Consider the following 27698-nt stretch of genomic DNA (forward strand, 5'->3'; position numbering starts at 1 on the left):
CCCACTCACCCTGTCCCCCTTTCCTCAAGCCGCCTATTTGCTCACGCGATTTAGGGATCATTAAAGGTGATCCCTTCTTTTCTTGTGACACCGGCAAGAAAGTGGGTCTTTCATATGCAGGGCAACTAGGTCTGATAAATGAAACTTCCCTTAAAAGAACTTTATAGGAAGTCGGCTGTGTAAGTTATCATGACTCCCTTGATGGAATTGAACCCTCGGCTGTGAAAGCACATTGTTCGTGAGTGATTTCAACAAGCGATCTGGCGAACTTAAATTTCCATTTTGAAGGCCAAAAAAGGAAAAAAACGAAAACCAACAAACAAATAGACAATTAGACAAACGAAAAAGTGCATGAGCAAAGAAACAAACCAGGAAAGCAAAAAAAACAAAAATTCGATCAGACCAGAGCAAGAAAGCAAGAAACAAATCCGAAAGAAGGAAAGAATTTAGGCTTAGGGCTGATTATTTACACGACGCGGTTTTTACGTAAGTAGTGGGCCTTAGGGATTCTACGTAAGAGAGTTGATTTAATTAAATACATGTTCTTCCACTGTTTCCTTTCGGTCATCTTGACACAACCCACAAAAATAAATTTTCAGACCGACCGTTTCGACTAAATTGAAGATGACATAGAACGCGGTTTTGTTAAAAATAAATAAATAAATAAATAAAAAAGAAGGAAAAAGGCGAAACCGGCCCTCAAGTAACCGTCATGCAACACGTCCTCTGTCCCCCATCAGAACTCGCATGCGTCACGGCTTGGGAGGATACTAGCCCAAAACAGACGGATTAGTGTTACGAGGTTTGCCCTTCTTGAACTTAGTTTCATACTTCTGTCACATACGAAAACGAAACAAAATCCAACTGTCATCAGTGGAGGTCGCATGAGAAAGATCATCAACCACCCTTCCGAAAAAGTCAAAAATAGGACGCCGCGTGACGTCAGAACGTTCTCTCCCAAGGCATTCAGGGTCCAGACGCAGACCCTTAACTCTGGACATCAAATAGCTTGTAAGGCAGATGCCTTCCTTGCTTAGAATAGGCGTATGATACAATTAGTCTGAAGCGTTTCGCCATCTTCCCGCTCCACTAATTACTAGATAACCTCTTTCTAAAAAGCGCGTTCACCAAGTGGTAAAATAATATATCATCTAAATTGCTCGAGTGTCAAGAATTAATGTAAATAAAAACGAGTGTGGACATTACTTACGTATTTACAAGTGTTTAATAGACGAGGTCTCACTCTTCGGCTTATAATTACTAGCGTCACTAGCACTTGAGAATTGTAGCAAGCGTTAATTCGAAAGCGTGTCATTCTGATATTGGGCGCAAACACGCGTTTTCTTCTGGTAACACGTGCCCCTGCACTCTCGTTGAGTGAATTAACATCCGCTTATCTGATCTGTAAATGTTTTGCGTATTTACACGCTCAAAAAGGGCAGAAGAGCAGGAAATCACTGACCAAATGTGTGACCCTCGGCGCATATGAAGTTTTCGTATCAGGAACGCACACGTCACGTAGCCCGGTATAACGACTTGACAGGTCGACTTTAAGAAGTGCTCCTCAAAATGAAAAAAACCAAATTCGGCTCTGAAAACCGATGATGTGACTTTAACGAGGACAATTAATTCCAAGCTAATTACTACCACTTTCGTATAGTTCACTTCTTTCTTTCCATTCAGTCCCTTTTTTCATTTCCCATTTACGTCAACAAGGTCCATGATAACAAAATATTGAGTTGGCATTTATTATCACAGACCTATCAAATACATGCTGAGCATCTACAAGATAGATCTCCCTAAAGACTCTACGAGAAGTAAATATTAGATGAAAAATTGCCAAAGTTCGTTTCCGTATCGAAAACCTGTCGGCCTCGTCGCAAAGATCTCCACGGAATTGTTGTTCGCCAATCAGCAAATTCACATGCAAATCCAACACGTGATAATTTTCCATGCTTGACTGCTCCTGAATACCACGAGAAATTAACATACATACAGACATGTGGACAGAAAATATATGACTTTATAAATATGATTCAAGAGCGGCTGGTTACCCGTTAGCGTAGATTTTCGGCCGAACTTTCGGAAACTCGAGAGAAAGCTATTTCGAGGCAGTGAGAAGAGGATTTCTACGCGTCAGACGTCGCATAAGTGGGTTGGCGAAATTTTCCTGGAGAAAATATGAAAGGCCGTGAGTAAATAGCCATTGTTAACAACTTAGCAGTCCAATCCCACATCATTTTAAAAATCTATTATTCTGCTACACTTATCAATGCATTGCCCGGTTCCCATTAATTTCTTCATTCTCGACATTTGCTTGAAATGACGTTCTCGAACGCTTTTCGCTTCAAATTTTTACCAAGCGAAGTGTTGAAAATTTCGTGACTTGCCAGTTCTGAGCGTCTGTTGTCTAGCTCGGTACGAAACAAATACTTGGTTCTTACCTCGAAAGAAAGCTCTTCTTCTTCTGGATCTAGTGTTCGATCAACCGGGCTTTCAGATGTCCTTCTTTATTCCAAAAGCACCGCTAAAATATATTCTATGATTGTGGAAAATATTTTTCCTTCTCATTTCCGGTCAATTTCTTATCGAACAAGCAGGAAAGGAAATTTTCAGAAACTCTCAATTTCCAAGCTTCTTTATTCAAAAATTCCATCAAATAAGGCATCTCGTTTTTTCAGATGAGTTTACAGGCGTTTTATTGTTTGATTTCTTTCACAAGACATCCTCTAATTATGAATTATTCAATAGTGTATATGTTCTCGGAGTTCCTTAGATAGTATTTCGACGATTGCTAGGAAATAAAAATCGCTAACTTGATATATATATTGTCACGCTCTAATCAAATCTAGTTAAATCTGTGCAGACGACAAAGTGACCGAAAACTACAGCCCGCGATAAACTCTGTCAGACAGAAATTAAAAGCCATGTGGTTGATTTGTGGCGCTAGGCAACTGGTACACCAGGAGGAGACATGATCTAATCACAAGAGTCACTCATCGAGATATAAAAACTAAAATAAAATATTGTTATTTCGGATACTAATCCTATAACCAATGATGCTAACTTGATGAAAGTTAAAGAACCGTTGTACGATTTTTTCATTGGCTCTACCCTTTGTTACTGTGTATCAAATCAAGATTTTAATTTGTTTTCTTTTGGACAGATAAAAGGGAAAATGGAAATGGACATTCTTACAAAGGTAACGCATTCTTATATAATTTATTTGCATTGTCATGAATACATTATCATATGTTAGTATGAAAACACATCACGTGATTTTGTCCTGTTAACGTCGGCTTCGCTTCGTCTTTCGTCTCTGAAAAGTGGGAAAACCTCTTAATATTTCTTTTAATTTCCATGCGTTTCGTCTCTTGAGGTAGTAAGAGGCGGAAAACAACTTAATTAAGTACACTGAAGTGATTTAAAGCATTTAGACGATTTCAATGGCTTCGGAGACTCGAACTTCAATCATGGCACATTCGAGAGTGGATGGGAAGAAAGGAGAAGAGAAAGACACTGACAACAACCAACACGTGTCTAAGATAGAAAGCGATAGTGACGGGGAATACCACGGTTAGAGAATCAAAACCACAATGTCCTTCCCGGGAGAAGTGCAACTTCTTCCTGGAAATCGTAAACACGTATGAATTGTTCTTAAATGTTTGTTTTCGCAGAGCCGGGGATGAGAGTCGGTGAGGAGTACCAAGCCTCCATACCAGAGCTCGTTACCGAGAGTAAGTTTCCTCTGTTTACGTTAAATGAAGATGGACATTTCTTGCTGTGAAAGGCGAAAAATGATCCAATTAAGAAGTTGTTTAACTGATAGAGGGCCTGATAGAGATATTCTTTAAAATCGGAAAGATTTTTACTTCACCGGCCCGCTGACTTGTAATTGCACAAATTCTAACTTAACTTTGATGATTTCTTTCGTTAATTGTTTGAACTTTTTGATGTATTTTCCACCGCATTTCAACGCATTTATGACTTACGTATTTTTTTCTTTAACTTTGCATCGATCTGATTATGTGCAACTTGTTTTAGCTAATTAAAACTCGGAACTTAAATGGGGATTTCGCGTTACTATGTCGCACTGGAAATACATGAAGTACTTTGTGATAAGAATTTCGTGATTTTTTCCCGACTAAATCGAGTTTCCGGTTCGGTCGATCCCTCATTTGCATCTTTTAATTGTTAGCTAAGACCAGCATTTACAATTTATCATTTAAACCTTCCATAAAATTCCTGTTTTAAAACGTTAAGTCAGGAAAATTACTTTGATGTTCTGACAACTAGAAGGTGAATGGATGGGAATCGAAGTTTTGGGAAAAGCTTTTCAAAACACCATTTTTTAACCAGAACGCTTTTTTTACTAGTTAATACAGTAAGGATGCCAAAATTCTAGTTTCTTTGTTCGTAGATGACAAAAAAATGTTTTATACTTTGGCTCTTTTACCAACATTCAAATTTTGATGTTTCTTCACTATGAATTATTTATGCTTGGTTTAAACCAGTCTGTGTTTTATCCTGCAGCTGGTTTTTCAAGGCAAAGGGTGTTTGTTGCATAATTTGCTTTAAATCTCATGATTTGTCATAGGTATCATGAGATCAATTTACAAATGATTTGTATTTGATTGAAAATAGTTCAAACTGTGCTGTGCATCATCAAAATCCACACACACAGTACACCTGTGTACATTGTGCAGTCGTGAACCTACTAATCTGACTTAAAATTGAAGTGGGTTTTGCACAGTTTTAGAAATGCTTCACCTAACCAAAATAATGGTCTCATTTTATCTATCATGCCTGGCTAGTAGAAAGACTGTGAACAGCATAACAACACAAAGAGGGGCAATAGAAGTAGTAGGTGTACCACCAAACATTGTGTTTTGGAGTGAAGGTTCAACCAAACATTTTATCTATTTTTCAATAGAAGTAGCACTAAGCACACTGAAATACATTTTCAGTTGACTCATGATTTAGAGGTACATGAATGAGGAAGGTTAAAGGTAAAGTCTGTTCTCACTTCATGTCACCCATCCATTTGAAGCTTATTTAAGTGTCCATGGCATGAAGCTATTAGGAGTATCACGACTCCCCCCCCTAAATGGGATGCCAGTCTGTCTCAAAGTTAGCCCCTCTGCCTCCATCATTTCATCAGGCTTCCCTGCATAAATTAGTGTAGTAAAATTTTCCTGTCCATTTAATTTGCCTTTTTTTTCTTTTGTTATTCTAAATTCAGACAAGGAGGAAGCTAAACATGACTCAACTCTTCGCCATAATGCTCTTCTCGTGTGGGCCCCTGTTGAAGATATTCCAAATTCAAAATGTAAGTACAATAACTTTCACATAATTTCCCACTAAAATATCACCTTTTGTTCTGTTCTTTTACTGTGTTAACATGCATTAACCATTTTTGTGTCCAGCAAAAACCATTATGAGTTTTTTTTCAGGGTTGATGTAACCTTTCAACTTCAGGCAAACATACAAGTGATTCAATTTCAGTCAAAAAATTGCTTGAGATGATCTTTAACTATTAAAAAAAATTAACAACAAGCCACTAACAAAAATTATTGCAACAGTAGGTGTTTTTAAGATTGGAGAGGATTATCTTATTGCACAACATTTTTGTTTGGATTATTGATGGTAAAGACATGTATTTACTTGAACAGCAACATGCTTAATCTGGATTATAACAGTGCTTTTTCAAATCAAGTAATGACATTTTCTCATGTTTACGCAATATACTGGTACACATTTGTAATGTGCAAGATACATGTCTTTCAAACAATTGCACAATTGATTCTGTAACTGTTATTTGATGGAACCTTGGTCTTTAAGTTCAAATTGTTCATGAAATGTCTTTTTAAGTTTATTTCCTGTTCAATTTTCAGTGGATGATTATGTAACAGTAGCAAAGGACAAGCATGGATACAATGTTGAACAGGTATGGGCACATTTTTGGACTTGCGTCTTTGCATTTACCTTAGTTTACTTTCTGTATTTACTGCTTTAATTGCAGTTTGCTGGTAAGAATCTGTTGGTCTCTTGAGTTCACTTTTTTCTGAGCATTCTCTTTTTTACCTCAGGCACTTGGAATGCTGTTCTGGCACAAGCATAATCTAGATAAGTCTCTGACTGATTTGGCAAACTTTACGCCTTTCCCAGGTATAGGTTCAATTGTGTTTTTAGTAAAATGTCACCAACCATGTGTGTGATGATTCTTTAATCACTGAAAAGATGTTTGTAATAATGCCTGAGTAACAATCCATGCAATATCAAACGTTCACTGTATTTTGCAAGAGAATGCAGGACACTTTGCAGTGGAAATGTGCCAGTAGGACTTTCAGCATTCTCCCTTGTTTTAAACAGGATAGCTTGAAGAAATTTTTAAACTACACATAGTAAAGTAATCCTTTTACCGATGGAGTTTTCAAGAATTCCAAGCAATTGTAGGCAGTATTTAGAGTTATTGCAGGCAATAAATTTTACTGGTTATAACCCCCTGAAAAGGAGAACATTGGTCTTTATTCCATGTTTCCCTCCTTTGTAATCACAAATGCATGATCATAAATTTGTAATTCAATCGGGAAAAAAAATATAAACTACAATACGTTGCACCAAACCACTTTTGTTTAGAAAAACTAAGTAGATAATGTTTGCCTTAAATCATTAGTTGTATGTACTAAGTTCAGATATAGGCTATGAAAACCATTATGATCACAGCTGGTGATGATCACAGCTGATGATATTGGCCTTGAAAACCATTAGGATCACAGCTGGTGATGATCACAGCTGATGATATATATATTTATCAATAAAGGGCAAAATTACTGAGCGCTGATTGGTTGAGAGAGAGGGCATTTTTTTCTTAATCAAGGGCATTTTTAGTAATCAAGAGAGGGCATGATTACCTGTTAATGATTGGCTAATCCGTTGCATAGCAACCGTTCGTTTGCCCTTTATTGATAAACAAGTAATCCCATGAGACCTTGTACTATTAAGGATTAATTGCACTTGAGTTTTCAAAATTTTCCAAATTGCCCTCGTCGCTTCACGACTTGGGCAATTTTGGAAAATTTTGAAAACTCTCGTGCAATTAATCCTTAATAGTACTTGGCCTCATGTGATTACCTATACATATATTATTCAATTTCTCTCTTTTTTTTGCTTTTTATAATTTTGAATTGCCATTAACCAGATGAGTGGAGCATGGAAGATAAGATCCTGTTTGAACAAGCATACAGTTCTCATGGCAAAAGCTTCAAGAGGATTCAACAAATTGTGAGTGTGAATGCAATGTGATCTTGCATGTACAACTGTGAATTTTTTAGTGTAATGTGTAATAGTGGAAACTTGGCATTTATTGGGACATGGATCTCCTTGCCTTGGTTTGTTCTGTGATAACTCTGTATGGAGTTGTGTCATTTTTATTGTTTAACACCAGAAATGCAAGTCATTGGTTTTGTATTGTTTTAACTCTTAGTTGCCTGACAAATCAGTAGCCACGCTAGTGAAATATTACTACTCCTGGAAAAAAACCAGAAGCCGAACCAGTTTGATTGATCGGCAAGCCAAGAAGATGGCTGTTCAAAAGGAACCCATCAAGTAAGTTAGTAAAGTTAAGTGGAAGAAATATGGGGACAGGGAGCAATGAGGAGGTTAAGAGATGCTTCCTTATTCAGGAGTTACAATTATCCATTATAAACAAGCAGATGAAACAATTCAAATATAACAAGAAAATAAGTAAAAAACATGATTTAAAAACTTCTGCTTCATTTTGTCTCTTCGAAGGCTTCAAAAGATTATGTTGCAGCTTTTTTGAGTATTGGCATTTTGCATAAATAAAATTTTTATTTATCTTGAGCCATTCACTCCCAAGATCCAATCAGTGATTTTCCCTACTAACTTAAAAAATGCTTGCTGGTAAGCTACTCTGTTCTCATCACTTCTTTACAAGAAAATTTATGGAATTTTAAAGGAGAAGTTGCATTTTCATCACTTCTGGGAGTTTAAAGGTGTAAAGTCTTAAAATTACAGCAAGCTATAACTTAGTCCCACAGCAAACAGAGTGGGTAGATCTCTGTTATCACTTGTTGCAAGTAATTCTATTAAACTGGTTGATAATAGAAGCCCAGAATCTCTCAGAGCTTTTGAGATTTTGTCTGTTTGGTTGTAGCATATAGAAATCATATGAGAAGGATTTGCTGACTCAACTTTATCGCACAATTTTTCATTTTCAAACAGTGACCCTGAGAGTGACAATAGTGACTCAAGTGACAGTGACTTTGAGCCAGAAAAAGAGGTAACTGGAAACGATACTTGATTGCAATGGTTTAATTTTTTTAGTGTTTTAGCCTTTTTCCTTTTTTTTTTTTCTTCCTGTGTGTGTATGTTTAGTTGCACGTCGATATTCCTTGTAGAAGTATGAAGGCAGCTCTTTAACCCTTTAACCCTTTAACTCCCAAGATCTGATTGGTAATTCTCCCATCCAGTTGTTACAGATTTCCTTGTAATTTAGTTACAAGAATTCTGTGTTATATCATGATTACAGCTTTTAACTGATAAGTTTGAGTACTCTTGTTACCTGTTTGTTGGATAGTGTTTGGATATTTTAGGGAGAAGTTACATTTAAATCACTTTGGGGAGTTAAAAGGTTCATGGTTTTTCCTCAAATTAACCTTGACTGGCCTCTTTATCCCCATTACCCTGCATCAGCCGTTACTGATGAGTCAATAAAAAGTTAAGTAAAGGGGGTAAGTTTCTAAAGAAACAGTGGTTCTGCATCAGTGGGGAGTATAACATGATAGGTTGGTTTTATCAACTGAGTTGACAATTAAATGTAAATTGGCCATCATAATGAGTTTCTTAAGCTGACATTTTGTGCATTATCCCTTTATCAGAGCAAATAGGAATAGAAAGTCTGTTCCTTAACTACTTAATAACTTTCAATATATCTTTGATCATTGGTGCTTTAAACTAGTAGATAAATCTTTCTGATTTTTTTTCTCTGTAATAGGCAAGACAAGCAAATGGTCAAAGCAAACCAAAGATCATGAACAAGCAGCCCATTGTATGTATATTTTCAATTTTCAATTTAGATTACACAATCATATAACAGTTACCATTATTAATATACATCTATGTCTGGTGTCCTTCATGGACTTTGTACTTAGGAAACAGAGCTGGTTTTGTAAACAGCTTGGATGGTTTTATGATTACACTAATTGCATTGACTTAATGTGACTTTGCAATCATGTTACACTACATTGGTGTTGTAATCAGCAGTTTGTAAGGAACAACTTGCAAGTTCAGTTTGAGTTGTAACAGATGATTGTGCAAAAAAAATATGTAATTTTTTTTAATTTTGATAACTTGCATTTTAAAATACTGACTACAGTGGTGCAAAGTTGTGCTCTAAAAAAAATCCAGCCTCACTGCAAGGCTTGACCACTTGTAGTATTATTATGTTTTTGTTTTCATTCCATATCGTTAACACTAGTGTTGTTATTGCTTTTATCAATGGAATAATACCATTATAACTGTTACCATTATTGTTTAGACACTAATGTGTGATCAAGTATTTTTGCCTTTTTTATGCAGGGAGCAGCAACGGCAACAAACATTTCTGGTTCTTGTGCAAATTGCCGTACACAAGCTAATCAACTGCATGCCACCCAGAGGGGGAACATGTGTAGTGCATGTTATCAGTTCTACAGGTATTTTATTTCAATGTCGTGGAGCTGGAAAAATGAGACTAATGTAAACATACAACTCACAGCTGCTTTAACCCTGAAACTCCCATGAATAACTAAGACAGAATTTCTCCTTACAATATCGAATACAATGTTGAGAAGACAAGTGATGAGAATAAGGGAAAATATCAATTAGGAGGTTATTAGTTGATCCAATATCAAATTCTCTGAAGTAACATCATGATAGTTGTTTGGCAGACAGTAAGGAGAATTACTAATGAGATCTTGGGAGTGAAAGGGTTGAAGTCACAAACTACACTAACACAAAACTAACAAATTGTGAAGATAATCCTTTGCTTTATATCATTAGTAAAAAAGTACAACACAATTTGGCAGTACCAACTCTGAGTCTGGCCTCATTTTACAGGAGAACAGGAACTCTGCGACCAAGGCATGAAGGAAGAGAGACAAGAGCTGGCCACCGAGGAAACAAAGTAAAACGAAAAGCTCCTAAGGTTGGGTTATTACAAATGCAACAGCAATTGCATTTAAGCTTGCCTTTTCTGTGCAAAGGCAACTATTTTCTGCAAGGATTCTTGTTATTATTTCTGTTACAACTATTTGAACTACTGAATATTGTAATTTGACTTGTGACAACTCATTTCCCTCTCCTTTGTTCAGTCCTCAGTTACTCTCATTCATGGTTAAGAATGCATTTTCCTTAATTAACCAAGAACTGAAACCATAGATATGTCAATGGTTAACCCTTTAATTCCAAAGATCTGATTGTTAGTTCTCCCCTTGAGCTTTTTTAATTGAATTTGTACGAAGTACATGTACCCTGTGGATTATTAATGAATTCTGTCCATAATCACTCTAGGGAATGGTTCTGTCACAGGAATACCTTGTGTCTGTGTCTGGTACCCTTGGGGATAATCATGTGCGACCTTTGGAGGTGGATATTGTCAACCTCAAGAGACAGATCCAGACAAACAAGCAGGAGATAAGTCAGCACAAGTACACGCTGGATGGTGGTGTAGAAACTATGAGACCAGGAGATGTAAGTTGAATAAATAATGAAAGGCAGTGAAATTGTATTTGAGATTTAACAGTGGTAAGAAACTTCGATAGGGGTTTGAACACTGTGTTTGAAAGAAAAAAGTGTGTTGGTTATTTTCTGAAATCATATGGCATATTCAGAGCAGAACTGCAGTAGCACTGTGTTATGGTTTTCCAGTGTGTTGTATGTTGTGTGTTACCATATATGGTTTGCTCATGCGCACGCATGAGGCTTCATTAAACAGTCTTTTACTTACCGAACCGCCATATTGTTTGGGGTGTGTAGTTCTTAAGTAATACATGACAATTTTGGCGACGAGGATGGGATATTAAGGGACCTTTTTGGCTGCTAAAAGTGAAGACATCCCTAAACTAAATCCACATAACGTCCACGATGGCCAGCGATGCAAATACGGCACCAAATCCAGTTCGTAACATCGGAAAAGTTCAAAAGTTCACTGTGGGAACTGACTTCGAGGCGTATACAGAACAGTTAGGATTCTTCTTCGTGGCCAATGGAGTGACCGACGCGAAACAGAAGAAAGCCATCCTGTTAACCAATCTTCCCACTGAAACGTACCAACTGGCGAAAGATTTGATGGCTCCGACCTTGTTAGGAGAAGATTCTCTCACGTACAACGCAATCGTAGAGCGTCTCCGCGAACAATTGAAGCCACAGAAGTCTGCTTTAGTAGCCAGGTATGAGTTTGACAACCGAGCACGTAACGCAGGAGAAACGGTGAGTCAATATGTTGCTGTTTTGAAACATCTAGCTATGGATTGCAAATTTAACGACGCCATGCGTTTGGAAAGGCTTAGAGATAGACTGGTTTCGGGTATTCGAGATAAGAGAATGATGTCAGAGCTTTTGAAACTTAAGCTTGAGGAACTAACATTTGACATTGCTGTTGCAAAGTGCTTAGCTATTGAGCAATCTTACAAGGATGTTGAAGCTCTCCAGGGGAATAAAGCGTCAGAATCAATCGGTCTATTAGCCAAATCAAAGCCAGGCAAGAAGCTTAAATTCAAGAGAGAAGCCAAGCTTTCAGAGAAAAAGGGTTCTTTTTCCCCCAAGAGAACGGGTGATCAAAGTTGCTACCGCTGTTTGGGAATTCATGATCACAAAAGTTGTCCATTCAAGAAAGAAAAATGCCACCACTGTAACAAGACTGGTCACATTGTGAGGGCTTGTAAATCAAAGAAAAAAGAGACACAAGTTTCCCAACCCCCAGTAAATTATGTGGACAGCGATGACGGGGACAGCGATGATTATTTGGCATCCCTTGAGGTTAATAATGTGGGTGACAAGGATCACGTAATATGGGTCAACCCCGAAATACAGGGAAAGGTGGTCAAGATGGAACTAGACACAGGGTCAGCGGTGTCTGTACTTCCATACAAACAATATAAGGAACATTTTAATCATGTCAAACTTTCAAAGAGCCTTGTGACACTTAAGACATACACTGGGCAGAAAATCACACCTAAGGGAGAGATGAGATGTAATGTTAAGTTCAAGGGCCAGGAAAAAGAGTTAAACCTACAAGTTGTTGAGACGCAGGGACCAGCACTGTTTGGGCGTGACTGGCTGTCCAGCATTCAACTGAACTGGGGTGAAATCAAAACCTTTAAGCTTAGCAAGACTTCAGAAGGGGGTATGGCACGCAAAGTGGATCAGCTACTACAGAAGTACGAGTCTGTATTCTCCGAAAATCTGGGCACACTTAAAGGCTACAAGGCGGATTTGAAGGTCGAGGAAGGCTGCCAGTCCAGCTTTCATAAACCACGCCAAGTGCCATACGCACTCCGCCCCAAAGTAGAAGCAGAATTGACACGCTTAGAGAAGGAAGGTATTCTCTCTAAAGTAGAATACAGTGAATGGGCGACCCCAATTGTCCCGGTAGTCAAGCGAAACGGATCGGTACGAGTTTGTGGCGATTTTAAGGTCTCAGTGAACCCAGTACTTCTTGCAGAACAGTACCCTCTGCCACGTATAGAGGATATTTTTGCAAATTTGGCTGGCGGTAGACATTTCAGCAAGCTTGACCTTCGCCAAGCTTATCACCAGATGGAAGTAACCGAAAGATCCAAGGAACTCCTTACGATTAATACACACAAGGGCCTTTTTCGATACAATCGCTTAGTCTTTGGCATCTCTTCGTCTCCAGCCATTTGGCAGCGTGCCATAGACCAGGTATTACAGGGAATACCTGGGACCCAGTGCATCCTTGATGACATGATTGTCACAGGCAAAACCGATGAAGAACATTTGGAGAACCTGGAGAGTGTACTCAAGCGATTACAAGATGCGGGTCTGAAGGCTAACAAGGAGAAGTGCGAGTTCTTCAAAGATAGAGTTCAGTTTTGTGGGCATGAGATCGATAAGGAAGGTCTACACAAGACACAAGAGAAGATTGAAGCAGTGGTCAGTGCACCAAGACCTGAGAATGTGTCACAGCTTCGCTCATTTTTAGGGCTCGTAAACTATTACAACCGTTTCTTGCCCAATGCGTCTACAGTTCTCCACCCACTTCACCAGTTGTTAGAGCAAAACAACGAATGGCAGTGGACTGAACGGTGCGAGCGAGCGTTCACTGAGGCTAAGCGTATGATTACATCTGAGCAGGTGCTAACGCACTATGACCCAGCATTACCGGTTAGGCTGGCATGTGATGCTTCACCAACTGGCATCGGCGCGGTTCTTTCACACGTCATGTCCGATGGTAGCGAAAGGCCGGTAGCTTTTGCGTCCCGATCGTTGACCAAGACTGAACGACGGTATGCACAGATAGACAAGGAGGCATTGTCCATTGTGTGGGGGGTGAAACGATTTCATGTTTACCTCTATGGGAGACGATTTACGCTCATTACAGACCACAAGCCCCTCACTGCCATCTTCCACCCAGAAAAGGGAGTTCCAGCCATGACTGCTGCAAGGCTTCAGCGATATGCATTGTTCTTGTCTGGGTTCGACTATATCATTGAGTATAAGAGTACAACCAAACACTGCAATGCCGATGGACTGTCGCGGCTCCCTCTCCAGCAGAAAGAGCGAGAAGACTTGGAGGTGGATTCAACAGAGGTGTTCCACGCTTCTCAGTTTGTGCCATTACCTATAACCAGTGAAGCAGTGGCAAGAGAAACACGTCGTGACGTTGTCCTAGCGAGGATACATGATTCTATCGTGAAAGGATGGTCTACTCGTGTGGAGGGAGACAAGCCTTATTACGAGCGACGCAATGAACTGACAGTTCACCAAGGCTGCATCCTATGGGGAATGAGAGTGGTAGTTCCCAATAAGTTACAAAGCAGAGTGTTAGAGGAACTTCATGATGGGCATCTGGGCATGGTCAAAATGAAAGCACTCGCGAGGAGCTACGTATGGTGGCCTAATATCAATGGTGATCTGGAAGAGCTAGCGAAAGGCTGCAGCGGGTGTCAGCAAAACCAGAAGATGCCTGCTAAAACACCACTACATCCGTGGGAGTGGGCCACTACACCATGGCAGCGTATACACATCGACTACGCAGGGCCATTTCAGAACTCGATGTTCTTAGTGGTTGTCGACGCACACACCAAGTGGCCAGAAGTGGTTCCAGTCAAGTCAACTTCTTCAAGTTCGACTATCGAAATTCTACGCGATTTGTTCGCCAGATTTGGAATTCCAGAACAGATAGTCAGTGACAATGGTACACAGTTTGTTTCTGAGGAATTCCAGACATTTGTCAAGTCCAATGGCATCCGCCATATAACTTCAGCACCGTACCATCCAGCGACGAATGGTCTTGCGGAAAGGACAGTACAAACCTTCAAACAGGCTTTGCGTTCCATGCGTCAAAGCCCCAAGCCAGTGAGGGAGAAGTTGGCGAAGTTTCTCATAGCTTACAGGAACACTCCACACTCCACCACCGGTGAGAGCCCAGCACAGTTACTCCTGGGAAGACCATTGCGTACTCTCCTAGATTTGGTGAAACCTAACTTAAACCGTAAGATGGTTAACCAACAACACCAGCAGAGCATTAAGGCAGCGATTGACAAGGGTAAACAGTATCGCCAGTTAGAGATGGGTGACTCAGTTATGTCACGGGATTATCGAGGGGATCTGAAGTGGCGTCCAGGGCTGATTGTTAACAAGACAGGTCCGCTGATGTATGAGGTACAGGTGGCACCGGGACTGATCTGGCGCCGACATATTGATCAGTTGAGACCAACGGCAGTTGGACACACAGTTGAAAGCACTGACGCCGACTGTAGTGTTGAAGTCAGCCAACCTGAAATGGCCAACACACCACTGACCCCAATTACATCAAGTACTCCAACCACTGAGGGCGGCACAGCTCCAGGAGGTTCCAAAAAAGATCAACCAAAGATGGTTCCTGTTTCCACACCTACGGTACCTGACCCTCCTGATGCTAAACCAGCTACAGTTAGTCCGATGGTCAAAATGCGACAACACCCTCAGAGAGTTCGCAGGGCACCACAGAGGCTTGATCTCTGAACTTTGTTTTATTCTGTTCGTTTTCTTGTTTAAAGGTCGTTCTTACCTTTCGAACTGTGGTTACCGGACACTGTTGGTTTATTTTATGTTTTCCTTGAAATTGTATTTTAGGGCTTGTTTTGAAAACTAGGGACAGATCGTGTATGTGTGGAGGAATGTTATGGTTTTCCAGTGTGTTGTATGTTGTGTGTTACCATATATGGTTTGCTCATGCGCACGCATGAGGCTTCATTAAACAGTCTTTTACTTACCGAACCGCCATATTGTTTGGGGTGTGTAGTTCTTAAGTAATACATGACACACTGTCACAGTGTCCTGCACACCTACCCCTTCCCTAACTCAACAACAGTCAATTGATAACAATTTAAAGTTAATGTTGGGTTAGGGGAGGGGTAGGTGGACAGTTGCCCAGATACTGATATTGATGCGATGGCAGTTCACACTCCATGCTAAAGCTACAATGGGAGGTTAAAACATAGAACGGGATGTTACAAAAGTTTAATCCTCCCACTCCCCCCCTAAGTATTTTGAATTTTGTGTGCTTTATAAACTTTACCAAGGCATGGTGACTGTCTGGTCTCCATCATTGTTTGGGGGGGGGGGGTGAAGTTCTGTGTACACACCTGAATTGGCAATAAGTGGTCTTTTGCAATACCCTACATACATTTGAATGTGGGATATGCTTTCAGTTACCATCCCAAGGAATTTTGACCTCTTTTGTACCTCTAGTTACACGGCACTTGTGATGAAAATTATACATACAATTTACTGTCTTTAGCTTTAGACTTGATAAGTATACCATGAAGAAACAACAAGTGGTCTTTTGTAATACCCTACATATATATAAATGTGGGACATGTTCAGTTACCGTCCCAAAGAATTTTGACCTGTTTTGTACCTCTAGTTACATGCCGCTTGTGTTGAAAATGATCCATATAATTTACTGTCTTTAACTTCAGACTTGATAAGTATACCATAAAGAAACAACAAGTGGTCTTTTGTAATACTCTACATATATTTGGATGTGGGACATGTTCAGTTACTATCCCAAGGAATTTTGACCTGTTTTGTACCTCTAGTTACACGCCACTTGTGATGCAAATGATACTTATAATTTACTGTCTTTAACTTTAGACTTAATAAGTATACCGCGAAGAAACGTTTTTTTCTTGTAGTGGAATGTTTTTTTTCCATTGCTTTTTTGTTTTATTTTATATTTTTTAGCAAAATAACAAAAACAATGCCAGATGGTCAAACGATGAGCTTCTCTTAGCGGTGCAATGTAAGTTTGGAATTAGTTCCTTTTTATCTTGCCTCAGTCAGAGACTGGTTGACTTTTGATCACCAAGCGACAATGTGATGGTCACAGCAGGGGTTTATATCAAACAGGAACCCTGATTTTGCACGCCCTTCCGCTGCTCCTTGAATTAACTGGGAAGAAAGAGGCGGAAAAGTATCTTATTCTTAACTAGTAGTATGTGCTGTCAGTAGAAGGTAGGCGTCAGAAATTTCGATTTCCGTTTCTTAGTTTTGCTAAGAAAAGTGGTGCAGATCATGAATGCTTTGATACGGAGATGAAAGTTACTCTACTTGAAAACTCGGATGAAGGCTTGATATCCAATTTAAGTGTGGTTGCTTCGAGGAGGTTTGATGTTTGCGTATTTTCTGCATAGCCGTTAGACGCTATGGGAAAGACTTCCAAGCCATGGCTGAAGTCTTGGGCAATAAGAGTGTCAGCCAGTGCCGAAATTTCTTCGTCAACTACCGAAGACGCTTCAATCTTCAACAAGTTCTGGAAGAGTATGAAGCGGAACAAGGAATCACAAGCAGTGACAGAAAAGACGATGACTTGCAGGTTCTGCACATGTCAGGATCTCCCGGAAGCAGTGGAAACTCATCTCCCAATCAACAAGACAGGTCCTCTCCGTCCATTCCCAATCAGGGTAAGTATTTGTCTTCTGTGCAATTTTCAAACGTACATGTATGGAACAAAATTGAATACTGCTGCTTACATAATTCTGCTAGTGGAGGCGATATGCTTGTTGCAGTTTTATTCTGTTGGTTCCTGGTTAGAGTTTTGATGGGATTTCGATATAGCTAGAATCATCAGTCACATAAGTCGATAATCAGGGAAAAGGTAAATATTTCAGAAGCAGTGAGAAAAGGCTGCTTGATGCACTGGGGAAACACGAATGTGCTTCTGATTTTTTGAGAGGATGAGTCGCGTTCCCAGACCGGTCACATAGTGCAGTGAACCTAAACCACTGCATTCCCAGATGATCGTTCTGAATTACCTTGGACTCTCAGAGAAATTTTTATTACTGTGGAGAGTAGTCAGAGATTAGTTTAAATAGTTTTGCTTAACTTTGCTCTGGGATTGGTCCAGAAACTCGCGATACTTTTCCAACCAATAGGACTCAAAACTTAAGCCGATCGTGACTAGCTAAGGCAGTTTGCTTGTTTTGTTTTGTTTTGTTTTTTTTTTGTGAGGTTGAGTTCACATCGGCTTCCTGAGAATTTTGTTGTTTTTACTTTGGTTTTGCTTAAACGATACGCGTTGGAAATGTGCCCTGAAAAAGTTTCCTGTGGTGAGTTTACGCTGAAAAGCAAAACTTTTGATTTGCATCCCATTCCAGGCCTCCCCAGTCAGCCGCCGCCTCTTCTAAAGCCGTCTGGATCACAAGCTCAACGTCATCCTCCCCCCTTGCAAGCTCAGGTCGGAGTCCCACGAACCAGTCAGGGGGGTCTGCAGGGCCCGCCTCCACTGATAAAACCAATGGTCCCACCTATACGACCACAGGTGACGATCGTGACGATGTTTATTCTCATAATATAATAAAGGGGGTACTTCGTTTTGCTTTTTCTTGTTACGTTTTGTTTTTTCTTTTTTGGAGGGGGAGTAGGGGTTGGAAAGTGATAGGTTTTGTTCGGAAATCTTTGAAAACTTAAAGAAAAAAAAAACTGCTTGCATAGTTGAAGCATCAAGCGGCGTCAAAACGTAATAGCGAGTGTCAAAGCGGCGAGAAGTTTGGGACGGATCTACCACGCCTCACGGACTTGTAGGCCTACTAAGACCTTTTGACACTAATCAAACATTGACATTAACATGTAGGACATAGAGAATACATAATAATAAGTTCAACTGCGCTGTGAAATCCTGCTCAAGGAACCTTCGGTAGCTGAAGATTGACTACAGTTAAGTGCGCTCGGGGAAGATCTTGAAAAGCGGTATGGAGTTGACTTGGTGTGGTAGAATCGGGGCCAGTGAAACTGCGATGTACGTTTCCGCTTGCTGTGCGTAAGAGCAAGAGAAAAGTAATATAACCCTTGAAAAAATCGCGTCCTCATTCAGTAATGGCTGTGTACATACATATATGTTATTCACCAGACGGGAGGTCCGTATTGGGGAAAAACTGTGCCGGAGGTCTTAGATTTCCATTCGTTTTACTTATTTACTGATTTATTTTCAGCCACTTCATCCTCAAGCGAACCCAATGATGCGGCAATCCCCGCCAGCTCACTCACATCTAATTCAACAAATGATGGAGCAAAAACCCCTCGGTGGTCCTGTCGGTAGATCTGAATCACCGCATAGTGCCTCTGGTACCCCTCCCTTGCGGCAGACACGCTCTGGCATGTGATACTAATGTTTGAGAGTTGGGAATTTGAATTCACACTAGTTAGGTGAAAGTATATATATTTTTCTGCTGAAAAAAAAAACGTTAGGGTTTTTAAGTTTGAATCCTGTTTCATGTAAGTGATTGAATTGCATTGTAGGAGTGTTGAAGTTTTTGTAGTGGTATGCGAGCGGCTGAAGCAATTGAGTTAGAAACCGTTTTGAGCGCTTTTCGATTGAGTGTCGACAACAGCCAACCATAGTAAGGAAAATACACCAGGAGTCAGTGAGAACTCGTGGTAAAAGAACAAGCAAGCTGCCTTAAGAGCGGGAAAAGCGAGTGACCAAGCAGCATTTAGTTTTGATTTTAAATCTGATTGGTCGAAAAAGTGGCACGGGTTTTCTGGGCCAATCATACAGCGACGTGAGCAAAACCCACCCTCAACACTCAGTTGAAAAGTGCTCTATTCCAAAGGCTATACTCCAAAAGTTCTCCTCAGAAGAATGCTTTTCTAAGAACAACTAAACGGCAATTAAAACAAAGAAAATATCTCAAGGAGCTAATCTTATCTCGAATTTATAGCCGTCAAACCACTAGGAGCGCAGGAAATTGCGAAAACTTCACAATATGTCATGACTAACTGAGTTCAGAACAAATTGAAATTTCAGTTTTCTCCTTATTCTCACAATCTGACCAATCTCTAACTAACGTTTGATTCAATTTCGTGAGCCGACGAAATATCACCGTGCTCTAAAAATATCATAATACTTTTCCTGAGGCCTCGTGTTGTCTCCGGAGGAGACCCGAGGACAATCAGGGATGATAAACAAAACCGTGTTACTCTTAAAGTGACTGCGTTAAATTTTATGCTTTGTTGACTACTTGCGTTTTGTTAAAGATCAGAGCTCTTCTCTTCCCTTTCATTTTATTGTCACAGTTAAGCGATTCACCAACAGACTATTAAGTTGAAACATCTTGTACAGCTTGAAATAAACAGTACCTTGTATAAGTTCTGCTTGGAGTCTTTTCCTGGAATTTTTCCGAAGGGTCTTACTGATTCCCAATCCTTACCATCCATTACTTTAGAGCTACACTGTAGTTCGTACATCGACCACACGTATGTTCACGCTTGTACTAACTCAGAACGCCTTCCTTTCCCCCCACCCCCCTTCCGAAGACTGGATATAAGACCATAAGAAAAGCGGTGGAAATCAAGCCTAGAGAAAGTCAATCTGACATTTTCACGCAGCTGGAAGGTTGATTTATTAGCAGAAGGGAGCTCCACGATAGAAACTCGTCATTATAAATTTTCACTCTGCATTCTTTCAATACTGATAGCTTTTCCAAGATAAATAAAGATTCAATCACCTCTCACGTTTCTAAAGCACCATATGAAAGATTGTTCATAAAACTTTCGTTTATTTGCCACACTAAAAAGCGAAATATATTTCATGAAATCTCTTCATCATACAAGTGTTCCTTTCTCCATGATTTCGGTATACAGGTTGAAAAACGGAAAAATACAATTCGTTAACAGAGCTTATAAATGTCCCTGTAATTTCCTAAGAAGTGAGAGAATATTGCAAAATCTTTCACGAGAAAAATGCCTTCATTTCCTCTTAGCTGCGCCTATTATTCTACCAACTCCCTAACTCGTGGCGACTTCAGTAGCAACTACTTATACGAATTCAGACCCTGAGTTTAGCGTATTTTGATAGAAGCATCGTGAAACCAAAACAAAATCAATCACTACAGCCTTAAAAAGGGATCATTGATATGAAACAGAAGCATGTTAATACGGTTAAACTGCCCAAGGCGCTAGAAAACGCAATTGGCCAAGTTGTGATTGGTTTTTAGGTTTGTCTTTGGCTGTTTTAGAAGATGACAAGAGCGCTCCCAGTGAGCCAAAACAAAACGCCGTGAAGTAAAATCAAAACACCCTGTGCCATGGGGCGCCTTTCGATTGAGGTTGTAAAATAAAAGAACAAAGCAATCACAATAGCCAATCATAGGAAGGAAAATATCACGAGGAGCCAATGAGAACTCGAGGTAAAAACAAGCAAACTGCCTGAAGCGCGGGAAAACGCGAGTGACCAAGTCACGATTGATTTCAGTTTTGAATCTGATTGGCAGAAAAATTGGCACGAGCAAAATCAAATCAGTCTCGGATTACATTTGACACACAATTGAAAATTGCTCTAATGCTTTTGACGCTAACGAAAATTACTCTACACAAAAGTGTCTAACGTTTTACGTTCTGTCTATTAAGGTTCAAAATACTTCGGAGCATGTTATCTTGAAGTGCTCGGTGAAGTATGCAACGTCAGCTTCACTGGTGACCGGATTCTTCTTTACAGTGACTTGAATAGTATCCCACTTGCCAATATGTTCCTCGACATCCAGAGGTGTCTTCAGATGTACAGTCAGGTAAACTCTATTACCAGTCCAAACATTCTGCACCGTCTTTCTGTACTTAACTTCAATTGCTTTTGTCGACGTGTTGGAATCTTTCAGGGTCGAGTTTACCATGACATCAAATACCTCGCCTGCAGCTCCAGTGTAGTCGATCACAAAATAGAGTCGTAAGGTTTTGCCACACTCTAAAGTATCATACTGCTGTGTGTTTTGCAGCTGAAGCAAAAGGTTTTTTGCGTTTATGAATTTACGAGAGATCCTTTGGAAAGGCCGACCGGCCTTTGTTGTCCCAGACAGCTTGAGTTTGAAGGGCACTGCAGGGGGAACAAATGTACCTACCAGACTAGGTGTGGCTAGGTTGGCGTTCTGAATGACGCGTCCTGATCCATCGACGAGGGACAGTTGGAGGGATGAACGTTTTAAGCGTTTTTGTAGTGGAATTACCAGGCTTAGAGTTGAACTTTGATCTGGAATTTAAGGTGACGCAAAGCTGTAAGAATGATACGTGTATGTACTTATAAATATATATTGTCGCCACTAACTAACCTCCTTGACGCTTGCCTGCCTTCATAGCGGTGCAGCTGGTACAACTTGACGGACTGAATGTGTAGCTGCTTTCTTTTTTTTTTCTGACAGACTAACTGATTGATTGTCTACCTCTCTGCCTGGCTTCTTTTACTTCTCGCCTCAACCCCAAACTGCTAGTCTTACTGTTTGTATAACGACCAAACTATCTGACGAATTGTCCAACGAAATGGCCTGCGTGGCTGACTGACTGCAGGACCTGCAGGCTGACTGGCTGTTAGTGTCAGCCTGCCTGACGCATTGACTGACTGACTGAATTATTTAGTGACTGACTGAATGAATGGCTACCTGACTAAATAATGGCGTGTTTTCCCACAGCCTCAAAGACCTACCTCGCTTACTTTATGCTCGCGTTAGTTAGTGCTCTTAGGTATAACAGTATTACTGGGAACAAGAGATAGAAAACTGTTTATCAGTGTTCTCTAGCTGTCCTAAACGCTTGCGAATTTGTAATATTTTTTCTATGTCAAATTTTAAGTCATTACAAGTTTAGTTAGGCAAAATCAGATTGTAGGGTCTATGTCGGCGGATTAACTCTGTGCATCATTTCAGCATTCACGAACACTGCCATTTAACAAAACGTTCCGCAAGTTACTTACTTAATAATGGGTAATCTATTGGATACTCGTACCACCGCCTTCCAAGCTTCTTTCTTAGAAGGAAGAAGAAATCAAATTCCAAGTTCAGCCTGCTGGTTGCTTTGACCTTGAAAGAATGCGTCCCGACCGCAGCTGGCACAAACAGCTCCCACGTCCCTAAGGTGGGGCCCTCGATCATCCACAACCCTCCCTGGGAAAGGTTTTCCGTTCGAGGTTGAGCAACCCCTTTAGGAGAGCGGAGCTCGACCAGATTGGCTCTAGCTGAGGCGAAGTATGTAACAATTAACGATTCAACAGTGTTGTCCACTGGAATTGTGTATCTTTTCTCTATATTGGAGTTGCGACGCGGAGAGGAACGTAAAGATCGTACTTCTCCCAAGCTTGATCGGCCCTCGTCGATAGTTGTTGTACCGTCCAAAGCTGCAGATACAACATTACCCATCTTCGATATCTGTCCGGAGGAATTGAACTGCAGTCCAAAGCCTCCAGTACTGTCCATGAGATCAATGAGGCTGTCGTGGTTGCGAAAGGAACCACAACGCCCAGATTCGGTACTATAGAAGAAGTTCACAGGTATCATGTACTGCAGGGCGAGGCCAATAGAGTTTTCCTGGGTGTACTTAGGCCTCTCACCGTCTTTGGCGCCAGCATCGGTGAATACGAACATGGGCGAGCCGACATAGGGGTCTCCATTCTCTATGGCGTCGATGACCCCGTTGAAAGTCAACTCAGGGCAATCCCCACCTCCCTTAGCCGTCAGCTGGTCCAGGGCTTGCACGAACGACTGTTCATCAGGAAATCTCTGTGTGTTTCCCCAGGCTGTTTAAAATAAAATTGGTTTCACAAAATAAATTAGGGGGTATAAAGGTGACGGCTGTGAAATCATAAAGTGAGTACGATTGTGCTCCGATCGGTCAAAAACCGTTATACACTTAGCTAAATTATACACGTCTTCTCTGATTGGATCTTTCTTATGCTCAAGTAGATGAAGTCACTATTATCAACCTTTCGCCTCTTAATCCTTTTACTCCCATGAGTGACCAAGACAGAATTTCTCCTCACAATATGAATACAATATCAAGCAGACAAGAGTGAGAATAAAGAAAAACATCAGTCAGTGGATTATGAGTTGATCCAATACTAAATTCTCCAAACTAACATCACAAGAACTGTATGGCAGACAGTAAGGAGAATTACTATTGAGATCTTGGGAGTTAAAGGGTTACTCATATAAAACAAAGAGATTCTATGGGATCCTAAGTCTGATCATACCCTCTGCAATTAATGCAGTTGTAATTACAACTGCAATTAAATTTACAGACGCTGCCAGCAGAAGTGTGACAAAGTAGTCCTCATTTTAGTTTATTCACACCTCAAACCTGTACACTTACTTGGATCACTGAATGGCGACAGGATAAAATCTACCGAAGAATCCCTCGGATGAGCTGCAATAGCCTTAACGATTGTCTTTGCGGCTTCAATCTCGTCACCCATACTTCCTGTTGTATCAATGACGAAAACAAGTGATACATCGCCAGTGATTCCCAGCAGAATGTCAAATTCTGTTTTGCTTAAAACTTTACGAAGCTTTTTGAAAACATTTTCATGCGATTTGTTCTTCTTTCTACAGTGGCGCGGCAGGTCTCCTTTCCGGCATTTTCCTTGCTCCGGTGGACAGTGGCACTCAAACTGTTTTGATTGAAACAACAACAACAAACAATTAAAATTTAGCTTAACGGATATTCTCGAACGATAAAGCTCGATGCTTCATGTAACGCTAATTATTTATACTTAGAAATTAGATGTCACAATTATGCTCAAATCACATCACTGTTATGCTCCATTATAATTTGAATAAGAAATGCATATGAAATTCTTTTTTTTTTTTTTTTTATTTTTTATTCCAGCATAATGCTGGATTTTTTTGCCTCACTATTATGCTGAAAATCAGGCCGGTATAATGTAGATAACTCCATGGATCATGGGTCATCAAATGAAGAACCGTATGAAATGACGGATATTTCCTAGAGGGTGGCAAAGTAATGTCCTAATCCCGTTTCATGCGCAAATTTTTAGAAAAAAAAAACATGCGTCACGTATGTAAAGGGAAACTTCAAATCACTCCACATGTATGCGACGATTCAGGGAAATCTTAAGGTTTTCCCGAAATTAAAGATTCACGGGTCACGTATATTTCAGGAGGCCAATCACGCCTCACGCTGGTTCATAAATTAACGAATCATGTGCGTCACACATCAACGTTGGCGATACGCATAAACTGTTTGCTAACTTTATACTATCATGAACACACACAGGTATGAACAAAGACAGGGATTAACATTTGCGGAGAAAGAACACAAGGAAACCCAAACATGCAGGAATGAACGCAAACAAGAATGAGCAAATTCGGAAATGAACGATGCAGGAAAAAAGCAGGAGTGACGAGTCGGGACATGATGGGAACAGGATCTTCTAGTCGGAATAATTATGAGGAACGAAATGCTACAATGACAGCGTGCAATTAAACACACCACGGTCATGAGCGACATGTAGAATTTTGACCTCGTCGCCTGACGAAGACTAGCAATCGAAACGTTGCGATTACCTCAACTGATTAGTCTGACTCTTGCATCGTGAAACACGATTAAATACAAATTTATCTCTAGAACCACGGTGAACAAAAACATTTTCTATAACACGACTGGATTGTTTTAAATGACTGAATTGTTTTGAAAATGACCATCTCACCAGGTGACCTATCATCTGTCGTGCCTTTGGGATCTCTTTGTTCTTGACAGCTTTCTTGATGGTAGAATCCAAATCCATACTTCTTCCTCTTGTCGTCACCTTTGCCTCGGCCATACCTGGCAGAAGAGAAAAATCCGAAATCGGATAAGCGGAAATTTCAAAACAATATGAAAAAAAAATAGAAAAATCCGAACATTTATACTGCTTGTGACGATCGAAATACATGGTGCCCATGGACCGATTCTACTCACGCACTCCTGCCGTGTAATAACGCAATTACAAAATTACATTACATTTACACGCTGCTGATTAAAATTCTGTTGTTTTTACAAACTATTCTTAGTCCTCATTAATTGCAAATGTTTTATGCGAGAGAGAAAGAGACCTGAGAGCAACAAAAACCGCGAGCCTAAAGTCGAAGTTTTTACTAAACTAACATTTCTAAACAAGCATATTCGCGTGGGGAAATGGGAGTTTAAAGGGACGAATTCTGTTTTAGGTCATTTCTCGCAATCGCTCAGGAGACTTTGCGAAAGTTTCCGAAATCAGACTAAGCCTTGTGTCCAGTACTCTCCTAAAAGAGATCGCAAATTTAAAAAAAATATGATAATTCATATAAACTCTTCTTCTTGCATCGAGGAAATGTGGAAATGTGTCAGTGAAGGCTATTGTGCCACAAATTTTCCGCTTCAAGGCGCGAGCGATTAATTCGCAGACGTAGCTGGTGTCAGAAATAAAAAAGCGTTCTGCAAGCCTGAGAGTCAGCAGTCATAATATATTACCTGAGAGCAAAGTGTTTGAAAAATTCGTTACGACATACAAATCGCAGAGGTGTACAACTTATCTCAGTTTGTACGATCTTACCCCTGATGATCTGCATCGATGCTTCCAAATATTTGTTATTCCTAGGCGCTGGAACTGCACCAGAACTGCTTCGATGAAGTTTAACTGTGCCATCTTTGGTTAGATACTCTGCCGTTTCTTGGTCTAAGATCGAAAAAAAATCCCCAGCGCTTTCAGAAAAATCAAGTGAAAGTACTAAGGCAACGAGCACCGTAAAGGGCAGCAAAGTTGCTTTCTTCATGGCTAGGAGGGTTAAACTGCCTGTTGAAACAAGGTAGGTAAGTTGATGAAGAATAACGTCTCGTGCGCTGACGGCGGTTTTTTAATAGAGTTTGAACGGAAGTGGATGAGATTTCAGAGGTCAATTAATGTTGTCATCGATCTTCTAATGTTTGGCGACGGCATTCGCCCACGTATGGGCTGTTTGTAAGATGAACTTGAGAAGTAGAGGCATTGTGAACTCAAAAAGAATTCCAACTTAGTTTACCCAATCTTTACTCATTCATTTAACGTCACTAATGTCTCCATACATCAAAGTATTTCGCTATTTCCTCTTTTTCGAATGAGCTCATTAATCTAATCAGTCCTGTAATTTCAGTAATTACGCAAAGTGCTTCACCTCATCATAGCGGAAACTGTCACTGAAGCGTTTCTCGAAGTCAAACGGGTGTTACGTTCGGTTTCCTGTTTTTGTCTAAATCGTTCCCTTGAAACATGGTATTTCGATTCCAGTGTCGCTAAACCTATGCACCAATTTGAATTCATAAACGACAAATGACTATTTCTTTCGTATACTGTTACTCCGATTTCCATCCACTGTAATTTCCCCCTTTCTACTGCAGAGTAAGCGGAAGAAAACAACTTCCGCGGTGAGATAATTTGAGTAAGGTGAAAATTACTTTCAGCGAGAAGGAAAGCTTGATCAAAAGAAAATAATCTGGAAGAATTAAATTAATTTTCGGTGTGATAGACAATTGTCAAAAAGGAAGGGCACCAGTTGTCAAGGATGGAGCAGACTGTTACGGATTGCAATTTATGGGCTTTGAAGATTCACAGTAAATTTACGATTCACAAACTGTTACTAAACTCCTCGATTACATGAAGGATATGCTTCAGGGAACCCAATTGCTTCAAATATTAAAATCGCCTCAAAGGCCTGACAAACTGAGACATAAATTCAATCCTTCCCTGAACAGGGACTGGGTGTAACAAAATGAATTGTGTTGATTCAGAACGAACACTTCCTTCCGCACGTACCTTTGTTGTCTTGTGGTTGTTTCAGATTCTGAGAAAAACGCTTCTGGTCTCCTTTCAGCAATATCAGCAAAACTTTCATATTTAAACCTCTCTTAGGGTTTGTAGTAAAATGATGGCAAGCAGCGAAGTGGTAATGCTAGAAAAATTCAACTGTGTCCCGGCCTAGGAAGCGCTGCCGAAATTTGTTTTTATTTACAATGAGTGGGGGTGGAAGGGAAGGGTATTGATTCAGCCCAAAGCACGGCCGCAACGGAAACTGCAATCCACAATCTTTCCTCCAATTTCAACACAATTCACTATTGTGTTACCAATTGAAAGGATTTTTTTAGACAGCTGAATCATGTTTTAAAACGACGTTAATAAAACACAAACAACAGCCCCA

General features: G+C 40.2%; 2 protein-coding genes across 6 annotated transcripts; one reads left to right on the plus strand and one right to left on the minus strand.

Moving 5' to 3' along the window:
• The first annotated feature begins 1969 nt into the window (after window positions 1–1969).
• Window positions 1970–19878, plus strand: LOC131789604 (REST corepressor 3). 5 transcript variants are annotated; one of them, XM_059106767.2, is made up of 17 exons: window positions 1970–2191; window positions 3167–3202; window positions 3678–3737; window positions 5243–5329; window positions 5895–5947; window positions 6090–6168; window positions 7202–7284; window positions 7487–7608; window positions 8248–8305; window positions 9020–9073; window positions 9604–9719; window positions 10066–10210; window positions 10576–10755; window positions 16477–16534; window positions 16926–17195; window positions 17889–18052; window positions 18723–19878. In XM_059106767.2, the coding sequence occupies exons 1-17, from the start codon at window positions 2182–2184 to the stop codon at window positions 18891–18893; spliced, it is 1746 nt and encodes a 581-aa protein (XP_058962750.1). In that variant the 5' UTR covers window positions 1970–2181; the 3' UTR covers window positions 18894–19878. The 5 variants fall into 5 exon arrangements, with proteins under 5 accessions (XP_058962750.1, XP_058962746.1, XP_058962747.1 ...); XM_059106763.2 differs by lacking the exons at window positions 1970–2191; window positions 3167–3202 and adding an exon at window positions 3293–3576; XM_059106764.2 differs by lacking the exons at window positions 1970–2191; window positions 3167–3202 and adding an exon at window positions 3293–3576 and having other exon boundaries at window positions 10066–10189.
• Window positions 19879–20230: 352 nt separating this feature from the next.
• Window positions 20231–27598, minus strand: LOC131789603 (von Willebrand factor A domain-containing protein 7). The gene is made up of 6 exons (XM_059106761.2): window positions 27317–27598; window positions 26081–26320; window positions 25217–25332; window positions 23860–24157; window positions 22469–23287; window positions 20231–21751 (listed from the first exon to the last, which is right to left on the minus strand). The coding sequence occupies exons 1-6, from the start codon at window positions 27393–27395 to the stop codon at window positions 21141–21143; spliced, it is 2163 nt and encodes a 720-aa protein (XP_058962744.2). The 5' UTR covers window positions 27396–27598; the 3' UTR covers window positions 20231–21140.
• Window positions 27599–27698: the final 100 nt, after the last annotated feature.

This window comes from Pocillopora verrucosa, chromosome 13 (assembly GCF_036669915.1).
Source record: "Pocillopora verrucosa isolate sample1 chromosome 13, ASM3666991v2, whole genome shotgun sequence".
Classification (NCBI taxonomy): Eukaryota; Metazoa; Cnidaria; class Anthozoa; order Scleractinia; family Pocilloporidae; genus Pocillopora; species Pocillopora verrucosa.

What these genes read in the sequence shown, in the direction of transcription:
- LOC131789604 (XM_059106763.2), top strand. Translation starts at nt 3,447, where the DNA reads ATGGCTTCGGAGACTCGAACTTCAATCATGGCACATTCGAGAGTGGAT. An exon ending in AGATATTCCAAATTCAAAAT is followed by an intron (nt 5,330 to 5,894) that starts GTAAGTACAATA and finishes TTCAATTTTCAG; the next exon opens with TGGATGATTATGTAACAGTA. An exon ending in ATGGATACAATGTTGAACAG is followed by an intron (nt 5,948 to 6,089) that starts GTATGGGCACAT and finishes TTTTTACCTCAG; the next exon opens with GCACTTGGAATGCTGTTCTG.
- LOC131789603 (XM_059106761.2), bottom strand. Translation starts at nt 27,395, where the DNA reads ATGAAAGTTTTGCTGATATTGCTGAAAGGAGACCAGAAGCGTTTTTCT. An exon ending in ACAACCACAAGACAACAAAG is followed by an intron (nt 26,321 to 27,316) that starts GTACGTGCGGAA and finishes TTGTTTCAACAG; the next exon opens with GCAGTTTAACCCTCCTAGCC. An exon ending in ATCGATGCAGATCATCAGGG is followed by an intron (nt 25,333 to 26,080) that starts GTAAGATCGTAC and finishes CTCTTCTGCCAG; the next exon opens with GTATGGCCGAGGCAAAGGTG.